This window comes from Panthera tigris, chromosome B3 (genome assembly GCF_018350195.1).
Source record: "Panthera tigris isolate Pti1 chromosome B3, P.tigris_Pti1_mat1.1, whole genome shotgun sequence".
Taxonomy (NCBI): domain Eukaryota; kingdom Metazoa; phylum Chordata; class Mammalia; order Carnivora; family Felidae; genus Panthera; species Panthera tigris.
This window is the reverse complement of record NC_056665.1, coordinates 67799479-67817949: the sequence shown is the minus strand read 5'-3', so window position 1 is coordinate 67817949 and position 18471 is coordinate 67799479. Positions and strand designations below refer to the sequence as shown.

The following is an 18471-nucleotide window of genomic DNA, read 5'->3' as shown; positions in this document are numbered from 1 at the left end:
ATAAGTGAGGCCCCTCTGCCGTTCAGTGTTTAAGTCTCTCTCCCAATCCAACCTTCAAATGGGAAGCAACTGCTGCCTCCCTATGGCAAAATGGAGGCACTGCAGTTATTTATAGAGTCCAAAGTCTGGCTAATAATGCTCCTTAGGATGTGCCCCTTCAAATAGGCTTTACCTGACAAAGGACTCTTTCTCCTCTTGATATTTATTAGGAAAACAATCTTGGTTCTCTTTGTTTTGAAATGGAAATATTGAGGTCCAAAAGTCAGTGTTGTAAAAAAGAATTTTGGCATTTTTATGTTTGGTAATATAGCTTTAAAATTATTTGAGGAGTGCCTGGGTGGCTCAGTCGGTTGAGTGTCCCACTCTTGATTTTGGCTCAGGTTATGATCTCACGGTTCGTGGGATTGAGCACTGCATCAGGAGTGCTCTACTTGGGAAGCTCGCTCTCTCTCTCTCTCTCTCTCTCTCTCTCTCTCTGCCCCACCCCACCGTGCATGCACATGCATGTTTGTTCTCTCTAAGCAAATAAATAAACTTTAAAATTATTTGAAACCATTAAATGCCAGTGTTTATACATTTATATCCAGTGGTTTGTTATCTGGCGTTATCACAAAGCTAGGTATTTGGTGGCCTAGAATTGTGGGGGAAAATAAACAGGAGGCACTGAGGAGACCCACTTTTACCAGAGGCTATTAATATTCTAAAAACTAAAGCACATTTTCTGACTGAATTCATCCAAGGCCAACATTACTGTCAGCTGGTAAAGCAGCTCCTGACTTCCAAGAGTCTCTACCCCATGGCAAATGGCTCTCTGAATCACCTTGCTGGCTGGTGGCTTCTCTTGTTTCTGGGGACAATATGACAACAGGAGCCATTCAGGTATGTCACAGGGACCAGTAAACAACTTTGGGCTTGGGGGAAGATGGCCGCTGCTGAAATACAAGGGGGTTTTTCTAACCAGATGAGTAATCAAGAATAATATCAGGGGAAAGCCATTAAAGAATGAAAGTGTGTTGCTAATAATCCAAATGAGAGGAGGCAGGTTGCAATGCAGTTACTAACAGCATCCACTCACTGCAGGTGAGCAAGTGGGCTCAAAGCCTTACTTTATAGATGAGAAAACTAAGACTCAGGAAGGTTGCCAAGGTCACATACAGCTTGTGAACAGTATGGCCAAGACTCAGCCTCGGTTCTACTGGCCATCAAAGTGAACATTCTGTCCTCTATAAAACAAGTTGGTCCTTATCTTTACTCTGTGTTTTCATTTTGCTCTGGGCTAAGAATGTACACTTTGAAAGATGCTCCTTACCAAGTCATGTTTAAGGTGCCTCTGGAGAAATAAAACCCCCCAATGCTCTCAGATGTTTTTGGCAAATGCTTCCTCCCTAGTGACCACTTAACAACTGGCAATTTAACCAGGAAGCTGGTAACCAAGTTTCAGGATTCCTCGGATACACTGCGAGTCTAGCTGGCCCCCTGCTGGTTCAGTTCTGGAACTGCAAAAGGTCCTTCCAGTTTCTCAACAGACAGGAGTAGAAAGGACACCCGACCTTGTACCTGTACTGTGCTTATCAGTCACAAAGTAAACCCGACTTTTTGCTGAGCATGTATCACCAAGCTCTGGGCAAAAACTTCTAGGCAGATTTTCTAAAAACACAGAATATAAATGAAATATCCTCCTTGAACTGAAAGGAGAAAAGTCTCAATAGATCCAGATGTCAAACAGTATATCAAACTTACCTGTTGCCACTAGATATATTTATTTTCGCCTGATATTATATAGTCATTCTTCAAATATTTACTATATGCCTGCTATGTGTCCTGGTATAAAGTAGTAAATAAAACAGTCTCATGGAGCTTACGTTGCAGTGGGGAGACAGATAATACACAAGGAAACAAACATTTAATTATAAATTACAAAAGATGCTATGGAGGTTTGAAAAAACAAAAGAACACTGACGGAGAATGTTAGCTACACAGACAGAGCGGTCAGGGCAGCCCTCTCTGAGTAGGCGACTTTGAATGTGAGATGGAAGAGGAAGGTACACCAGGCAGAGTGGGAAGAACAAGGAGTGGGAAGCTGGAGGTGGGAAATGCACTGGTGTGATCAAGGGATTGAAGGGACGGGGGGCAGAGCAACGTTGGGGAGGAGGGTGTGCAGGAGCTGTAGGTCCTTGCAGGGCATGGCTAGAAGTGTTATTCTATTTTTGTTTCTATTTTTGTTTCTATTTTTGGAGAGAGAGAGAGAGCACAAGCAAGGGAGGGGCTGATAGAGAGAGGGAGAGAATCCCCCAGCAGGTTCCACACTCAGTGTGGAGCCCAGTGTGGAGCTCAAACCCACAAGCAATGAGATCACGACCTGAACCAAGATCAAGAGTTAGATGCTTAACCAACTGAGCCACCCAGGTGCCTGTAGAAGTGTTACTTTTAATCAAGGTGCAATGGGAAACCACTGATTGGATTCTAACCATGAAAAGTGATAGTGATGGGATTTAAATTTTATTTAAAATTTTTTTTAATGTTTATTTATTTTTGAGAGAGAGAGAGACACACACACACACAGAGCGCGAGCAGGGGAGGGGCAGAGAGAGAGGCAGACACAGAATCCAAAGCACAGAGCCTGACACGGGGCTCGAATCCACAAACCATGAGATCATAACCTGAGCTGAAGTCAGACACTCAACCGACTGAGCCACCCAGGCATCCCTAAACTTTTATTCTTAAAGTTTAACTCTGCCTTTCCTGTGGGGAACAATTTGAAAGAAACGAAAAGTAGAAGGAACGCAGTTACTAACAGACAATTTCATAAATCCATGCCAGACACAATGGTATCCTGAAGCAGCTTGTTGGGAGTAGAGCCAGAGAAAAGAGAGGACAGACAAATTACAGATGTATTTTAGAAACAGAGATGAATAAATTGCTTATAATTTGGGTATGACATGTAAAGGAGAATACTGAAGATTACTCCAGGTTTTGGCCTGCATGTATGGCTAAGTGGTAGCACTATTCATTTAGACAGAAAAGACTGACATAAACACGCCGAGGAAGCTGGTGGTAGAGAAATCAGGATTGACATGTGGTAATTTAGCAGTTCACATAAGCCTATACATATACAAGAAACAAGTTCGGGCTGAAAATACAAATGCGTCACCAGCAAAGAAATAGCTTTTGGAGTCAAGAGAACAAATGCAATCATGTAAGCAGAGAATTGAGAAGAATAAAAGAAGTGGACCCAGCACTGAGCCCCGGAGAACTTAATAATTAAAGGTGGCATTAGAGCAGCAGGAGAAAACTGCCAAGGAACCCCAGAAGAAAATGGTTAATGGGAAAGGGGAAGGAGGAAAGCCAAAAGCGTGCCATCTTGGCACAAAAACCAAGAAAATAAAAAGGTTAAGGTCAAACGTGCCGAATGCTGCCAAAGGTGAATAAGACGAAGGCAGAATGTAGGTAAATTTGGCAAGGGTGGTTGGCCTTGACGAGAACCATCCAAGGCATTTCAAAATGAACACATGCAAAACTGAACTTGAACTCTTCTGGAGAAGCTCGGTTTGCTCCTCCTGGAGAAAACCGTTCTTTCCAGTTCCTCAGGCCAAAATCTTGGTGTCACCCGTGAGTCCTCTTTCTTTCAGTTCCCGCGTCCAACCCAGCAGCAAATCCTGTTGGCTCTGACTTCAAAATATACCCCCAATCTGACCATGTCTCACCACCTCCCTACCTATCATGCTAACACTTCTCTGCTCCAGGTGATTACAGCAGGCTGTCAACTAATCTCCCCTATTCCAGTCCTCCCTTCCTGCAGAACTATTTTCGTACAGCAGCTGGAGCGATCCTTTTCAAGGATACATACTTAGAGGAAAAGCCAGAGACCCCGTGAAGTGATCTGTCTCCACGCACCACGCCTCCCACCTCCCCTTGCTGCCATCACCAAGCCTCATTCCTACTGTCCTCCTGAGTCTTGGGCTCCAGCCACACTAGCCTCCTTGCTCCCATCTAGCTTTTGCATGTGCAGCTCTTTCCCTGGAACATCTTCCCCCACATATCACACAGTTCACTCTCCAACTCTCAAGAGTTTTGCTTATCTTCCCAGGGAGTAATCCCCTCCCCCTATTTAAGTTATTTCTTCCTCCATCCCCCTCCTCTGCTTTATATTTTTATAGCACTTAGAGCCATTTGACTTATTATGTATTTTACTTATTTCTTTATTCAGGGACTATATCTCTCCTGTCCTACCAATCTTTGAGGTTCATGTTTCTTTCCCCGGTACCTACAACAATGCCTGGCATTCAAGAAATACTTGTTGACCTGGTAAATAAGTGGCAGGAACAGTGGACTACCATGGACTAGAAGAAATCGGGAACTGGGGAAGTGCGATCGGTATGTGGTGAACAGTTGCTGGGAAAGGCAGCAAAAAAAAAAAAAAAAAAAAAAAAAAAAAAAGTACAATAACTACAAGGGATATGAGATCAAAGGAGGGAAAGTTTTTTTAATGGAATATTTGACCACAGTGACCCAATGGTAATTCATACTGATCCTATATCTTGTATCCCATAGAAAAAGGCTAGCTTATAACCCTACTGTTTGAGGACTAATATATATCTTCAGTAATGAGATTAATCTGAGGATCATATGATTAATTAATCAGAGTAGACAAAATAAGAGAACGTCATCTTTGATGTGCCATTCATTAGACAATAAATATCTCTTCTTGCAAGGGACTGAGAGTCCAGTAATTGTCATCTAAAGTAATGATGATGATTCATTGAGAAGTGATTTCATAGTAGTGCAATTATGTGTGCTAACACTTTTTTCTGAACTGGAATATTACCTGCTTGCAGGCGAGTAAATTCAAATCCTACCCCCAAGCTAAATGGAAGCTTAGAGAAGTAATCTGCCCACTGCCATATCACTACTAAATGATGGAGCTGGCAATGAAATTCAGATGTCTTTGCAAATAGCCTACATCAAACATATGTTAAAATTCATACCAGCATACATATATTACGTCTATCCTTTCTATAAAAAACAAAACAAAATACTTTTCTAACTTAGTCCTTCATAATAGAATCCTACAATAAACATTGGAAGGGATATACAAGATACTACACATATCTGTCAGAAGCCTGGGAATTAGCATGAGTAAATGAGCAGAGACGATTCAAATAAATGGATGAGTTGAAATGATGCTATACTCACATAAACAAGGATTAGACCACCCAACAAATTAAGTGCTAAGGTTTAAGACTGGGAAAAGGCCAGGCTTCTTATTTTGTTTCTTTTTTCCCCCAAAGCCTTTGGACTATTTTCTATTAGCTCTCATCCAAGCTGTAATAGGCAGAATGCTAAAATGACCCCCAAGATTGCCACCCTGGAGTCTTCACCCGGCATAATCCTCTGCTTTGAGTGTGGGTGAGACCTGTGAATATAATGAGATATCACTCCCTTGTTAAATGACAAAGGGGATGGGATGACCACTCCCGTAATTACACTATAATTAGGAGACTAAAGGGATATTCTCCCTCTGGCTTTGAAGAAGCAAGCTGCCATATTGTGCTAGGGCCATGTGGCTTAAAACCTGGGGTGGCCTCTAAGAGCTGAGAGGGACCTTGGCTGACAGCCAGCAAGAAAGGACCTCAGTCCTACAGCAGCAAGAAACTGAACTCTGCTGACAACCTTAATGAGTTTGAAAGAGGACCCCAAGCTCCAGCCAACAAACACCTTGATGAGACTGAGCAGAGGGGCCCAGCAAACCCATGCTAGATTCCTGCCCAAAAGAAATTATGAGATAATGTATGAGCATTATGGCAAGGTGCTAAATTTGAGGTAATTTGTTATAGAGTAATAAAAAACTCAAATGCAAGCCAGTATTCATCCCTTACACAGACACTGTTAGAGGTGACCTAACATGGCCATGACCTCACATCACCACGGGTAATAACGGAAACAAAATTTTTCATTCTAAATTGTCCTAATCCATGCTCTCTCAAACTTCCATGCCTTTTCACTCAGTGTTCCCTGATGAACTCCTAAAAGACTTCAAAACCCAAATCAAATGTTGCTTCTTTAAAGAAGCATTTTCTTTTTTTCTTTTTTTTAGTGTTTTTTATTTATTTTTGAGAGACACAGAAAGAGAGCAAGCAGAGGAGGGGCAAAGAGAGAGGGAGACAGAATCCGAAGACAGGCTCCAGGCTCTGAGCTGTCAGCACAGAGTCCAACACAGGGCTCGAACCCACAAACCACGAGATCGTGACCTGAGCCCAAGTCTTTCGCTTAACCGACTGAGCCACCCAGGTGGCCCCAGGAGCATTTTCTTATAGCCACCCCTATCTACTCCCAAGCAGAATAAATTACTCCTATTCTTTGCTTCCATGACAGCAGCTTGTCTGTACATCTACCAAAAAAGTTGCCATGGTGCACTGTAGTAACCTCTCTCCCTCTCCCAGCCCTAGCCTGAGCATCTTTTAGGGCACAGCTGCCCCCGCCCTGCACACTGGCTGCCTTGGAGTGGGTGCTAAATAACTGCATACTGAGTGAAGAAGATGAGGCTCTGGATAAACAGAAGCTTTTGATTGCCAGGGAGCTGCTGTTTCTCTTCCACACAGATGATCAGGCCTCAGGTATTAATGGAAACTTGGAGAGCTTTCTCCATGACAACAGCTGGGTGACTAATCAAGCACTTCCTGCACTAGAAGGGCAGATATTTACGGTCTCAAGAAAGCTGGTCTGAAATGGATAGGTGGGCTAGAAACGACAGGTGGCAGGTGGGAAGGGTTTAGATTGATCCCAAAAGGAGTGGCAAGAAGCCCTGATTTGCTCTGATCCAAGCCCTATGCTAAGTTTGCATGCTTGCTAATTCAAATTATTGGTTAATCCGTTCCTGAAATCCAATGCCAACCTAAACAGACAACAATCCCACAGAGTTAGTTTTACTTAGGGGCTGACAACTATGGGTAACAAGACAGAAATGAGAACCATTTCTTTTTTTTTAATTTTTCTTTAATGTTTATTTATTTTTGAGAGAGAGACAGAGTGTGAGCAAGGGAAGGGCAGAGAAAGAGAGAGACACAAAATCTGAAGCAGGCTCCAGGCTCTGAGCTGTCAGCCCAGAGCCCAATGCGGGGCTTGAACTCACGAACCATGAGATCATGACCCTCAACCGACTGAGCCACCCAGGCGCCCCAGGAATCATTTCTCTATCAACCATGAAGTCAACCATATCCATGGCACTTATAGTTTTCCAGGACAGATAGCATTTTTAGGAAATCACAGACTTAGTCAAAATTATGCATAATCAAGCCATAGAGAATAGCATTTACTGGTTGTGTATTCTGACAAAACTCAGAGTTCACCTTTTTCCTTAGGAACCCACGCACATGGGCAAATATTTGGAGTGCTCCCTTGCAGTTAAATTAGCCATGCTACTGCTTTATGACTACACCTCATTGGAGAAAGACAACATTCAGAATCAGAATACAAAGCAAGGCATGAACATAAAGGCACCTGCTTGTCACCAACTCCTAAGAACTAGATTCAGATTCTCTTTATAAATAAAGCATTAAATAACAAAGTACTGTTTTTTAATAAAAGTATTACAGTATTGCCAAAAATTGAAAAAAACATTCTAGGGGGAAGCGGTCTTGCCACACTAAAACAATCTAATTAACATTTGTTATAATTCACAGTATCTCAGGGCACCTGGGTGGCTCAATCAGTTAAGCGTCCGACTCTTGATCTCCACTCTGGTCATGATCTCACAGTTAATGAGATCGAATCCCAAGACAGGCTCTGCACTGACAGCGTGCTCTCTCTCTCTCCCTCAAAATAAATAAACTTAAAAATTTTTTTTTCCAAAAAAATGTTTGTCATAAACTCAATGTTAGCACCTCTTTCAGCTCTCTTTGGGTTTATATGACATCATCCCTAAGAATCAAGTCAGATCCTACAGGTCCTGCATTTTAAGGATCTTTTACAAACACTGGTTGGCAATGACTCAAAGAGGCAGCCAGGTGGGGACACAATTTCCTAAAGATCAGTATGGGAGAAGACAGATATGGGATCTGGGTTCTAATCTTTCTTTAGGAATAATGCCAGATGCTCCCTTATTCAGTCAAATGTTAATGTACCAGACTTTGTGCTAAGTGCTAAGGCTATACCTGTGAACTTAGACAGAAAAGGTCCCTGTTCTCTTGAAACTTATATTCTGATGTGGATGTATGTATGTATATATTGTATAGAATAAGAAGAAATAGAAAACGGAGGCACCTGGGGGTACCTGGGTAGGTCAGTCGGTTGAGTGTCCGACTTTGGCTCAGGTCACGATCTCAGTTTGTGAGTTCAAGCCCCGCGTCAGGCTCTGCGCTGGTGGTGAGGAGCCTGCTTGGAATTCTGTCTCTCCTTCTCTCTGTCCTCCCCTGCCGTGCTCGCTCTCTCTCTCTCTCTCAAAATAAATAAACTTAAAAAAAATTTTTTTAAATAAAAAAGAAGAAATGGAAAACAGAGGGAGGAAGTAAAGTTTCTTCAGCATGTATTAATTATTTTAAATGCTACTGGAAACTTCACATTGGCAGAATACAGTAAATACCTTCGATGCTCTGTGGGCCCACAAGATTCATGGCCTGGTGAGCTGGATACTCTACCCGTGGCCTGGCAATGCCCAACTGCTCCATAACACCATGGAGCAGCCTCTGGATATCCGTTTCTGAGACCCGGTCAGGGGTCCTTGGGCTATAAGCAGATGTGGGAGTCCATCCAAGTGTCAGCCAAAATAATAGGCCAGATAGCATGGTAGAAACCATCCCAGAAACCATTGTTAACCTGCAAAAAAAAGACCAACATGTATCAAATGGCCACAGTCGGCATCTGTGACGATCAATGATGCAAGTAAGTGATTCAAGAACCACCCAATTGGGGCTGCAATGAAAAATACTTAGGGGGTTGCTTTGGCCTTAAGTGTCCAGTCTAGGCAGAGCATCTGCTCTGAAACAGTACTGAACAAACAAAACAATCCAAGATAGCCAGTTACCCCTGCACGCGCATCCTTGGGAAGACTAGATAGGAATGGCCATTCTCACTCTTTTTTTTATTCTTCTTGCAGTTTCCTGAAAGCCTTCATTACCCCCAACCCCAACACTCTCTCCTCTCTTAGTAAAACCAACCAACCAACCAACAACAAGAACTTGCTTCGATTTTGAGACAGGGAGAGGGAGAGTGACATCTTGAGTCTTCCCAGTCTCAGGGGAAAAAGAGGCTCTGAGAAAGGAGTTAGGAAGATACAAATGGTAAAGAAGCACAGAAAGGTTAGGAGCGGTGGAAGGGAAGAGCTCAGCTCAGCAAACATCTAATACATTTGAGACCCGAGGGGGACGAAAATACACACAGCTCAGGCCTGCCCTGCAGTCTGCTAGGGGAGAAGAGGCAAGCTTACTCAGCCACATACCAGCTAAGTGATCCTGGGCGAATGCCTCAGCTTCCTCTGCAAAACGGGCATGAGGAAAGTGTCTGTCTTACAGGATTGTTGGGAGCATCAAAAAAGTGCCAGGCACAGAGCCCCCTATACTGTGACTATAACGTTGGCAATATGGCCTCAGGGCTCTAGAGGTTAGAACTTGAAGTGGTGGTGATGAGAAAGAAGACAGAACAGGTGAAGGGGAGGGAGAAAACTGATCTGGGGAGTCAACCTGTCCTAAATGTTGCCTTCAATGGAAGCAGAAGCCTGCAAACCAAGGGGACAAAGATTCACGCAGCTGCTCTCTGCAGCTGCTGCAGCTGAACCTGTTTAAGACGGACGCTACAAGCAATGGCTGTGCAAACCCTCCTTTTTGACCATTCTTCTGGGGGGAAGTTGGAGGATTCATTTGCTTCCTTGAAACTGCAATATTTATAACCCCCATTTTCTGTCTCTGTAAAGGAAAGGCTTTTTCCAGCGACCCCTAGATATAAAACCTTGTTTCCCAAAGAGCTGAGACAGCAAAGCCTGCAATTCTGACGTAAAAGGCTGGAGGCAGACACCAACCTCTCCTGCCATCTCCATCTTCCTCTGGCCGGTGCGAATGCAGGATGTCTTTGTTTCATTTAACCCACGGGCCAACACTGTTCTGATTTCATCAGCTACCCAATTTCCTCTCTCGGTACTCTTCCCCTCCAGTTTATACCCGAACCTCCTAATCCCCACCCAGCCTTTGTCTGCCCTCAGACTCCACCTCAAGGATTTCAGCAGGACGCCCCCTCCCCTGCCAGTCCCGTAAAACCCGCGTGTCTCAGGTGGGCTTCAGGGGGTCGAGCAGGCATCAAAGCAGGACTCACCGAGAGGCAGCCGAAGGATGCTGCCGCGGTCTGGGCCTGGGTGAGGGTCGAGCCGGGAGCCTGGTGATTTGGATTGCGCGTGCGTCACCTCCCTCCGCATCTTAGCTCCGCCCCCACCGCTCCTCCAGCAGGTGGAGGCGGCCACGCGCGGTCGCCCTAGATCACCACCCAGACGCTGGTGCCTCCTGCCGTGAGCCACACAGGGTTCAACCCACGCACTCCACATGCACGTGTCTTGGAGGCTCTTTATCTATCCGACCCTCTGTGGACGTAATTCCCCTCTTCTCAAGCAATTTTCTAAACAGTGTGCCAGATCGCCACTTTTGTCCTTCGCCCCCAATACCACATCTTTAATTTTGCCACTTCCCAGCTTTTTAATTTTTTTTTTTTTTGTAAGTATTCCAGCTTGAAGACGAAGGGGGCAATACTGGTAAGAGACAAAGGATGAAGAGGTCCTAAGACCTTTTAATGATAGAGTACATCATAAGCGTGCTTTCAGGAGCCCTTTCACGGAACAGAAAACTGTATTTATTAGAAGCTTCTGCTAAAAATGGTACACCAAAACCACATGAAAACCTGGGAATGTTAGTTCTGTTATTTCTAAACTTCCACACTGACTATCAAGATTTCTTAAGAAATTGAACTCCCTGCACATTGCAGAAATTTGTCCAGGTAGCCCTGGAATATTTTGTTAAAGACTTGTGGAACAACCTTGAACATGTGAATTCAGTCCAAATTCAAAATTGAGATGTGAGACCATACAATAGAGTATGGCACATTTCGTTGAAAACTGGGGATGAGTAAAGAACCCTGGAGGCCAGAGAGTAAGTACCCGGATGAGGGTAGCACCCAGATCTCTTTAGCTCTATGCAGCAAATCCATTATCATCTACAGACACAAGACCTTGCAGGTTTTAGAGCCAAGCCTCCTTCCTATGATCTTTTCTTTCATGGATGCTTGTTTCCAGCTTTTTGTTTCAGTGCTAAATCAACAGGACAAATATGGTCTATTGGTTTTAGGCTCAAACACAAACGCTGGGGATTACTATTTTTTATTTACACATACTGAGGTTTTCAATACAGAATTTTACTTTAACATTTTTACTGTTATCTTCATTTTATGCTTGGAAAAATGGAGAAGCCATCACAATTTACTGCTTTTGTGTTGAATGGACGTTTAAGATACACCAAAAGGTTTCATATGAAATTTGTATTTATTTTATTATTTTTTTAACATTTATTTATTTTTGAGACAGAGAGACAGAGCATGAACGGGGGAGGGGCAGGGAGAGAGGGAGACAGAATCGGAAGCAGGCTCCAGGCTCTGAGCCATCAGCCCAGAGTCCGACTCGGGGCTCGAACTCACGGACCGTGAGATCGTGACCTGAGCCGAAGTGGGACGCTTAACCGACTGAGCCACCCAGGCGCCCCTGAAGTTTGTATTTTATTTAAAATTTTTTTTAATGTTTATTTTTTGAGAGAGACAGAATACCATCGGGGCAGGGGCAGAAAGAGTGAGACACAGAATCTGAAGCAGGCTCCAGGCATTAAGCTGTCAGCACAGAGCCTGATGCAGTGCCTGAACTCACAAACCACGAGATCATGACCTGAGCCAAAGTCGGACGCTTAACCAACTGAGCCACTCAGGTGCCCTTGAAATTTGAGATTTTAAATTATACACTTCCTGGACTTGGTGATCAAATGACTATGTTAAATTCTTAGTGATTATAGAATGTTGCCAAACAGCCTAATTTAAGTCCTATGTAATTGTGTAATTGTATTGTTGCTCATGATAAATAAATTCATATTAGATCTTTATTTACACTTGTAAATAACAAAGTGAAAATAATCCTTTAAGTTACTGCCTATGTCCATACTTTTTAAAAAAATTTTGAGTGAGCATGTGAGCCGGGGGAGGGGCAGAGAGAAAGACAGAGAATCCCAAGCAAGCTCTGTGATGATAGCTCCAGAGTCCGACTTGGGGCTCAGTTCCACAAACCGTGAAATCGTGACCTGAGCTGATATCAAGAGTTGGACAGTTAACCTATTGAGTCACCCAGGCGCCTATGTCCATAGGGCCTAACCTAACTTTACTAAGTACGTTCACATACCATTTGACCAAATATCTTCATGAGATGAGTAACATCTCCACTTTAGATAAAGTGGAGAGATTAATTCTAAAATTTAACTTTACTGACTGTACAAGTTTCTTACTTTCATAGTCTTCCTATACTTCTGGCTTTCACCTAACAAAAATGGGAGTAATATTGGATAGTTTTTTAAAAAATAAATATCTTTCATTATTAATCTCTCAGAAAAGCCACTAATTCAGGTAATTGTACCATTAATCTCCCATGGCTTCTTACTGAATTAGTCTTCTGATTCAACACTTCACCCATACCCATGGATATAAAATGATATTAATACATCTTTCAAAGTTTATCCAGAGGGAAGGTGAAATTTAAAAAATTGCTCTGAATCAGACAATATCTATTTCGAAGTTTATGAATGCTTCCTATCTCGACTTACTATCAGAAATATCATAAACAGCCGAAATGAATATCCGGTTTATATCACAAACCTGTTTTGATGTCAGATAAACATGGTATTCATATCTACAGGCTTTCAGTCTTTATAGAAGTCAAATTCTTACTGGTAGTGAGAAAGGGTTGATTCCTAGGTAATAGACAGGAAATCGCTTTGAAATAAAACAGGTGTACTGCTATCAAGTAGAACGTGGTCAAGCAGACATCTGATGACTCTGGCTGCTCTGAGTAGATTTGCAATGCTGTTCTATTCTGCTCCACCGTCTGAATGTGACATTCTAAAAACTGACCTGTAAAACTATCTTCAGTGGTTTGTTCGGCCTGCAATATTCCTTCCTCTAAAACCTAGAGAATATCCACCATTGTTGCTATTATTCTTTCCTTAAAGATTATTAACTTCTAATAACTTAAAATACAAATTTAGATAGATTTGCTCGACAATTTGGTTCAAATTCTAAAAGGTATTTTGAATTTCATTAGAGATTCAGACAAGTCATTTTCCAGAAGGTTACCTTTAATGTCTATGCTAAATAAATAACATTTACACACCAGACAAAACCATCATAGGCTTTTATAAGAATCAAAAGTTAAGAATCCAAGCTAAATGTACAGAGGCACATCACCTATTTTAAATTATAAAATCAAGTATGTGAATGTAAGAAATCACCTTGATTAAAAATTTCCAAGCTTAATTATTCCTCCTTAAATAATTTTAAATCCTATATTGGACAAAACAGCTACAAATATATTTGTGCAAATTAACTATAAAACATAGTATGGCTCAAAAGTCATCGAATATTTCTGCAGCATCATTCCCTAAGAGCACACTTGAGTCCTTATTCTGCTTTAGCCGTTATTCTTCGTCCAAGGGAACCGGCTGTACACATCTACAGACCATATAAACCCAATTATTCTGCCCCAAATTGGAATAAAAGATTAAGTTGCTATTGAAGCAAGTTAATTTCTAGGGATTCTGGCATAAACCATAAATATCAACGTAATTCAAGAAATAAGATCTGTAGGGCTTATCTCTTCCCTTTACGGGTTAGAAATTTCTTGTAGAAACCTTCTCTGACTCAGGAGGAATAACAGGAAATAGTCACAACTCGTTCACTCTTCCTATCACACTTAAAAATAAAATTCATACAATTTTCAAGAATCAATTTCTCATAAACCCAGCCAACAACTTCTTTCAAAAGGTAAAATGTAACCTCTGCTTGAAGAGATCACAATACAATTACAAAATTTAAATACTGCCATAATTAAGAAAAACAAGTCATTTATACAAGCATAAGAATTCAAGTTGCTTGTGCACTGAAATTAAAATCTATCACTTAACCTTCCTGAGCTAACAAACCAACATGCAGATTATCCTGCAAGTCCTATCACCAACAGCTAATTTTATTTACATTAACAAGTATTAACATCTACCAATTACAAGTCTACAGGTTTACTCGTTGGTAGTAACTGAGCTTTTCCGATGGGATTTTTTGGAGAACCTTTATACCAGACCCTTTCTTTTTCTGATGGTTTCCTAAGGACTCTGCTATTTATCCCAGGAGAAAAGCCCACATTATTATTTACAACAGATTTTAATATGTCATGATTTGTCAGGTCATCCAAGGGAAACTTAATTTGGCCTCTGGACACCACTTCCTGTTTACAAACTCTGGTAGACCCAAGAGAAGCATTCGTGGAGTCTGGGGGCCTCTTGGTCTTTGAGAAAGATTGAGAAGTTAACTCCATGCTTGATTTCAAAACTGTATCAACATTGGACTGTCCACACCCCATAAACTTCTGTTCTTTAGGACCTGATTTGGTATATGAAATCAAGGAATCTTTTGATGTACTTTCCATACCAGAGGAAAGAGCACTGTCACAGCTCACTGACTTCACCAGAGGAGAAGCGGCATCACCAAGACTCGCCAATTTGTGCCGTACAGGTTGTCTGCTATACTCCAACAAGGAGTTAATCCTTCTGACAGACTGACGAACAGGTGTACGCTGAAACTTAAGAGGTGACTTTGCCTTTGTTCTATTTGGTTCATTTAAAGAAAGCTTGTTAAACCACTGTATGTGGTCTGACACATTACCACGCTCTGTCATCTGTAAGCTTTCAGAAACCGTAGCGCTGCAGGTTTCCACCAGCGACTGCTGCTTAACAATTCTCACAGGCCTGCGTTTGGACAAGTTTGTTATGTTACACGTGATGGGCTCTGAGGAAGAAGTGCTAGCTGCATGCTTCGCCAAGTTCTCTTCGATCATATTCTCACTCTCCCTTAATTCAGGATTTACTTTATCCCCCAGAGACTGCTGTTCCTTTACGTGTTCATCACTAGGCAACTCTTGCTTAACTGAATAGTCTTTAGGTATATTTGAACAAATGCTTTCTTCATGTTCAATCTTCACATGAGTTGAATAACATTTTACAGTTGCTTCTCTATCCAAATTTTGAGTTTGATGGAGTGAGATGTCTTGTTCTGAAAAACTATGTTCTTCTTTACCAGTTTGATGTTCATTTGATTCTATCACAGTCAAATCATTAGTCTCAAACAGATTTTTCTCTGGACTGTATTCTGTAGAAGAGGTTTCATTTAGTTTTACTTTCCCCACATTAGTTACTGATGACTGGCTGTGATTTATCAATACATGAAGATTACTTCCAGATTCGGAAAATGCTTTCTGAATTTTCACCAGAGTCTCTGTGGTCAAGTGATTTTCATCCCCACTAAGAGAGCTTCCAGTTACACTGTTGTTATGCTTATCCTGTACATTAGAAAGGGTGCGTTCATATGAACTAACAGGTAACTTTTCAACTGAAGTATCAGGCTCCGAAGAAGAGCTTTCCACCTCAAGATTTCCCTTGATTGGAGAAACTTCATTTGTCACCATTTCTTGAAAACCGGAATTAGTAGGTCCTGTCCAAGACATCCGGTAACTTGTTCCATCTAGACGCTCTGGGGTTAATAAGTTCTCCTCAGACTTACTGATCTTTTTTGAACCTAAAATAAAGCAGTTCAGTCTTTTTAATCATTTATATTTGAAACATATTTCAAATATTATTCAAACACATGGCATATAAAGGTATTAAGCATTTAATTTCAATAAGTTAAGGATTTGTGTTAAAAGAATAATTTTTAGTATAAAAACGTCAAACTTTTTGTATTTATAAGCATCCTCCAATTGTTCATACAAAAATACAATCCCAATTCAAACATTTTTACTTTTCAAACATGAATTTTCAATTTCTAGAAGAGTAAATTACTTAATATATTTTACCATAAAAATAATTGAAGGTTATATGTTAATTACGTCTCAAGCTGGAACAAATTTTTCAGAAAAACAGTGAAAGTAGGTTTTTTTGCATAAAATTAACAATACCATATAAATGTACCTTTCTTTGTTAATCTCTCATTAATATCTGGGCTAAAAAGGAGACCTGTTTTTACAGATTCAATCCTATTTTTTAAGCTTTGTTGATTTGCAAGTCGTCGACCGACATTTTCGTATCTATCGACACCAGGACACCCGTTCTGTAAAGAAAAGAAAATTGAAAATGTTTTGGTTAAGAAATAAATCTAGTTAATTCAGGATATTAAGACCAAGTAAAGTTTTTGTATTTATCAAAATCCTCTACAGCTGATTGAAAAATGTATAAAAAATTGAAAAACAATTTGTAGCCAACACAAATTTACTTGCATGCATGTTGATGAAAACTGTAAGCTTTTGACTTGGCTGTTAGTTGATATTTTATGATCTAAAATAAAAACAGCCTCACATATTCATTAACTAAAAAATTTCTTTCTTTTGTGAGGACTCTGAGCCAGGGCATGTTCACAACAGTGAGTGAACAAAACAAACAGACCAAAATCTTCACCTCACAGAATTCACATTTTAGATGGGGTGATTTTGATCAGGACAAGAAAAACCGTAGATTATTTTGTATATTACGCAATACACAAGGTGAGAAGTGCTATGGCAAAAAGTAAAGCAGGGTAAGGAGGCTCTGGAGTGAAGAAAGGTGGGGCTGTCATTTTAAACAGAGTGATTGGAAGATGACTGGTGAGTAAAGAAAAATGTGAGAGGGTAAGAACCATGAGGATAAAAGGGAGAAGAACATTCCACAGAGAAGAAAGGCCAGGACAGTCTCCAAGGCTGAAGTCAGGTCTGGCACATTTGACAAACAAGAGGCCGAGTGAGCAAGGGAGGCTGACGGGAGGAGGGCTCAGAGAGGCAGGCTGGATCCAGTCCCGTGGAGAGGCACTTGTAAACATAAGAATTTTACCTTTTTTTCAGAGTGAAATGAGGAGTCATTGGAGGATTCTGAGCAGAGGAGTGACAGGACTTCACTTGGGTTTTAAAAGAATAATTTTGGCTCTAGTATTGCAGCAAGGTAAAAGCAGGCAGACCTACTAGTAGGGCCTTATTGCAGTAATCCAAGCTGGAGATGACAGAATTTAGAGAATGGTGGAAATGTAGTGCCAGTGACAATTGGTCGATCTGGATATACTCCGAAAGCAGAAGATACACAAGATGCCCTACTGGTTTACACAGGATGTGAGGAGTCAAGAATGCCTACGTGGTTTTTGGCCGAAGTGACCAGGTGAGTCGCCATATGTGAGATGGTGAAGACTACAGGTAAGTGTGTGGTTGGTGGGGAGGGGAATGACTGGAGAAAGAGCAACAGTGAAGAAATGCATCTTGAGAGCTCTATCTGGGACAGGTTACAGGTGAGTTGTCTACTGGATGGACATCCAAGCAGAGAAGTCAAGTAGGCAGGTGCTAAACAGTCAAGTTGTTCAGGAAAGCATTTTGGTCTGGAGATATACATTTGGAAGTCTTAAGCAAATATAGGACATTTAATGCTAATGAACACTTTGAGTAGAAAGAGAAAAGAGAAGTCCAAGGACAAAGCTTTGGACACTCTAATGTAAAGGAATTAGAAACGTAACCCATGAAGAAGGAAGAAAATCATGAGTAAAAGTGTCCCTGAAGCAAGGAAGGGAAGTATGCGAAAGAGGAGCAAGTAACCAGCCAGGTGAAGACTAACAAGGACTGATCACTGGTTTGAGCACCACTGAATTCATGGATGACCTTCAGAACAGTTGCATGGAATATTGGGGATAAAAGCCTCACTGGAATGAATCAGTTTAAGCAGAACAGAAAAGGAGGAAACAATCAGTATTGATTCACATGCAAGAGTCTGGTATAAAGGGGAGTAGAGAAGGCAACTGTGGCTGGAGAGACAGGGTAGAGGGTCTTTCACCACCACATCTACACTTTATGCTAATATGAACATCAATGAAATGGTGAAAGACACTTACTAGGTCTTTGCTACTTTTCCCCAGACTAAATTTCAAACGAAGAGATCTTCGGACCTTTTCTTTACGACTGATCTTAGGAGAGAAGCAGCCTGCTTTTCCCGATTCCACCCTAAAAAAGAATGGCATTTAAAAATGTGAGCATAAAAACTGGAGGCATTCTCGCAAAATGAAATTTTCAAGTCCAGAGCAAATTATATTGCTAGCAATTAAACAGCGTAATAATTTTCTAAAATCAGTTAAGCTTTGAGATACCATGTATGGGGGCATCTCGATTGCTCACTCAGTTGAGTGTCTGACTTTGGG

At 41.4% G+C, this 18471-nt stretch overlaps 2 protein-coding genes across 6 annotated transcripts in view; both read right to left on the bottom strand.

Moving 5' to 3' along the window:
• Positions 1–10627, bottom strand: part of LOC102957373 (neuroendocrine protein 7B2) — a 66182-nt gene extending 55555 nt beyond the window's left edge. For both annotated transcript variants that reach the window (XM_007097619.3, XM_007097620.3), the window contains exons 1-2: positions 10300–10627; positions 8579–8811 (exon numbers count right to left, since the gene is read on the bottom strand). In XM_007097619.3, coding sequence (XP_007097681.1) covers positions 8579–8804 — 226 coding nt within the window. In that variant the 5' untranslated portion in view covers positions 8805–8811; positions 10300–10627. The remainder of the gene's footprint in view (positions 1–8578; positions 8812–10299) is intronic.
• Positions 10628–13396: 2769 nt separating this feature from the next.
• Positions 13397–18471, bottom strand: part of ARHGAP11A (Rho GTPase activating protein 11A) — a 29811-nt gene continuing 24736 nt past the window's right edge. For all 4 annotated transcript variants that reach the window (XM_042989240.1, XM_042989241.1, XM_007097617.3 and 1 more), the window contains 3 exons: positions 18169–18277; positions 16239–16377; positions 13397–15846 (listed from right to left, as the gene is read on the bottom strand). In XM_042989240.1, coding sequence (XP_042845174.1) covers positions 14279–15846; positions 16239–16377; positions 18169–18277 — 1816 coding nt within the window. In that variant the 3' untranslated portion in view covers positions 13397–14278. The remainder of the gene's footprint in view (positions 15847–16238; positions 16378–18168; positions 18278–18471) is intronic.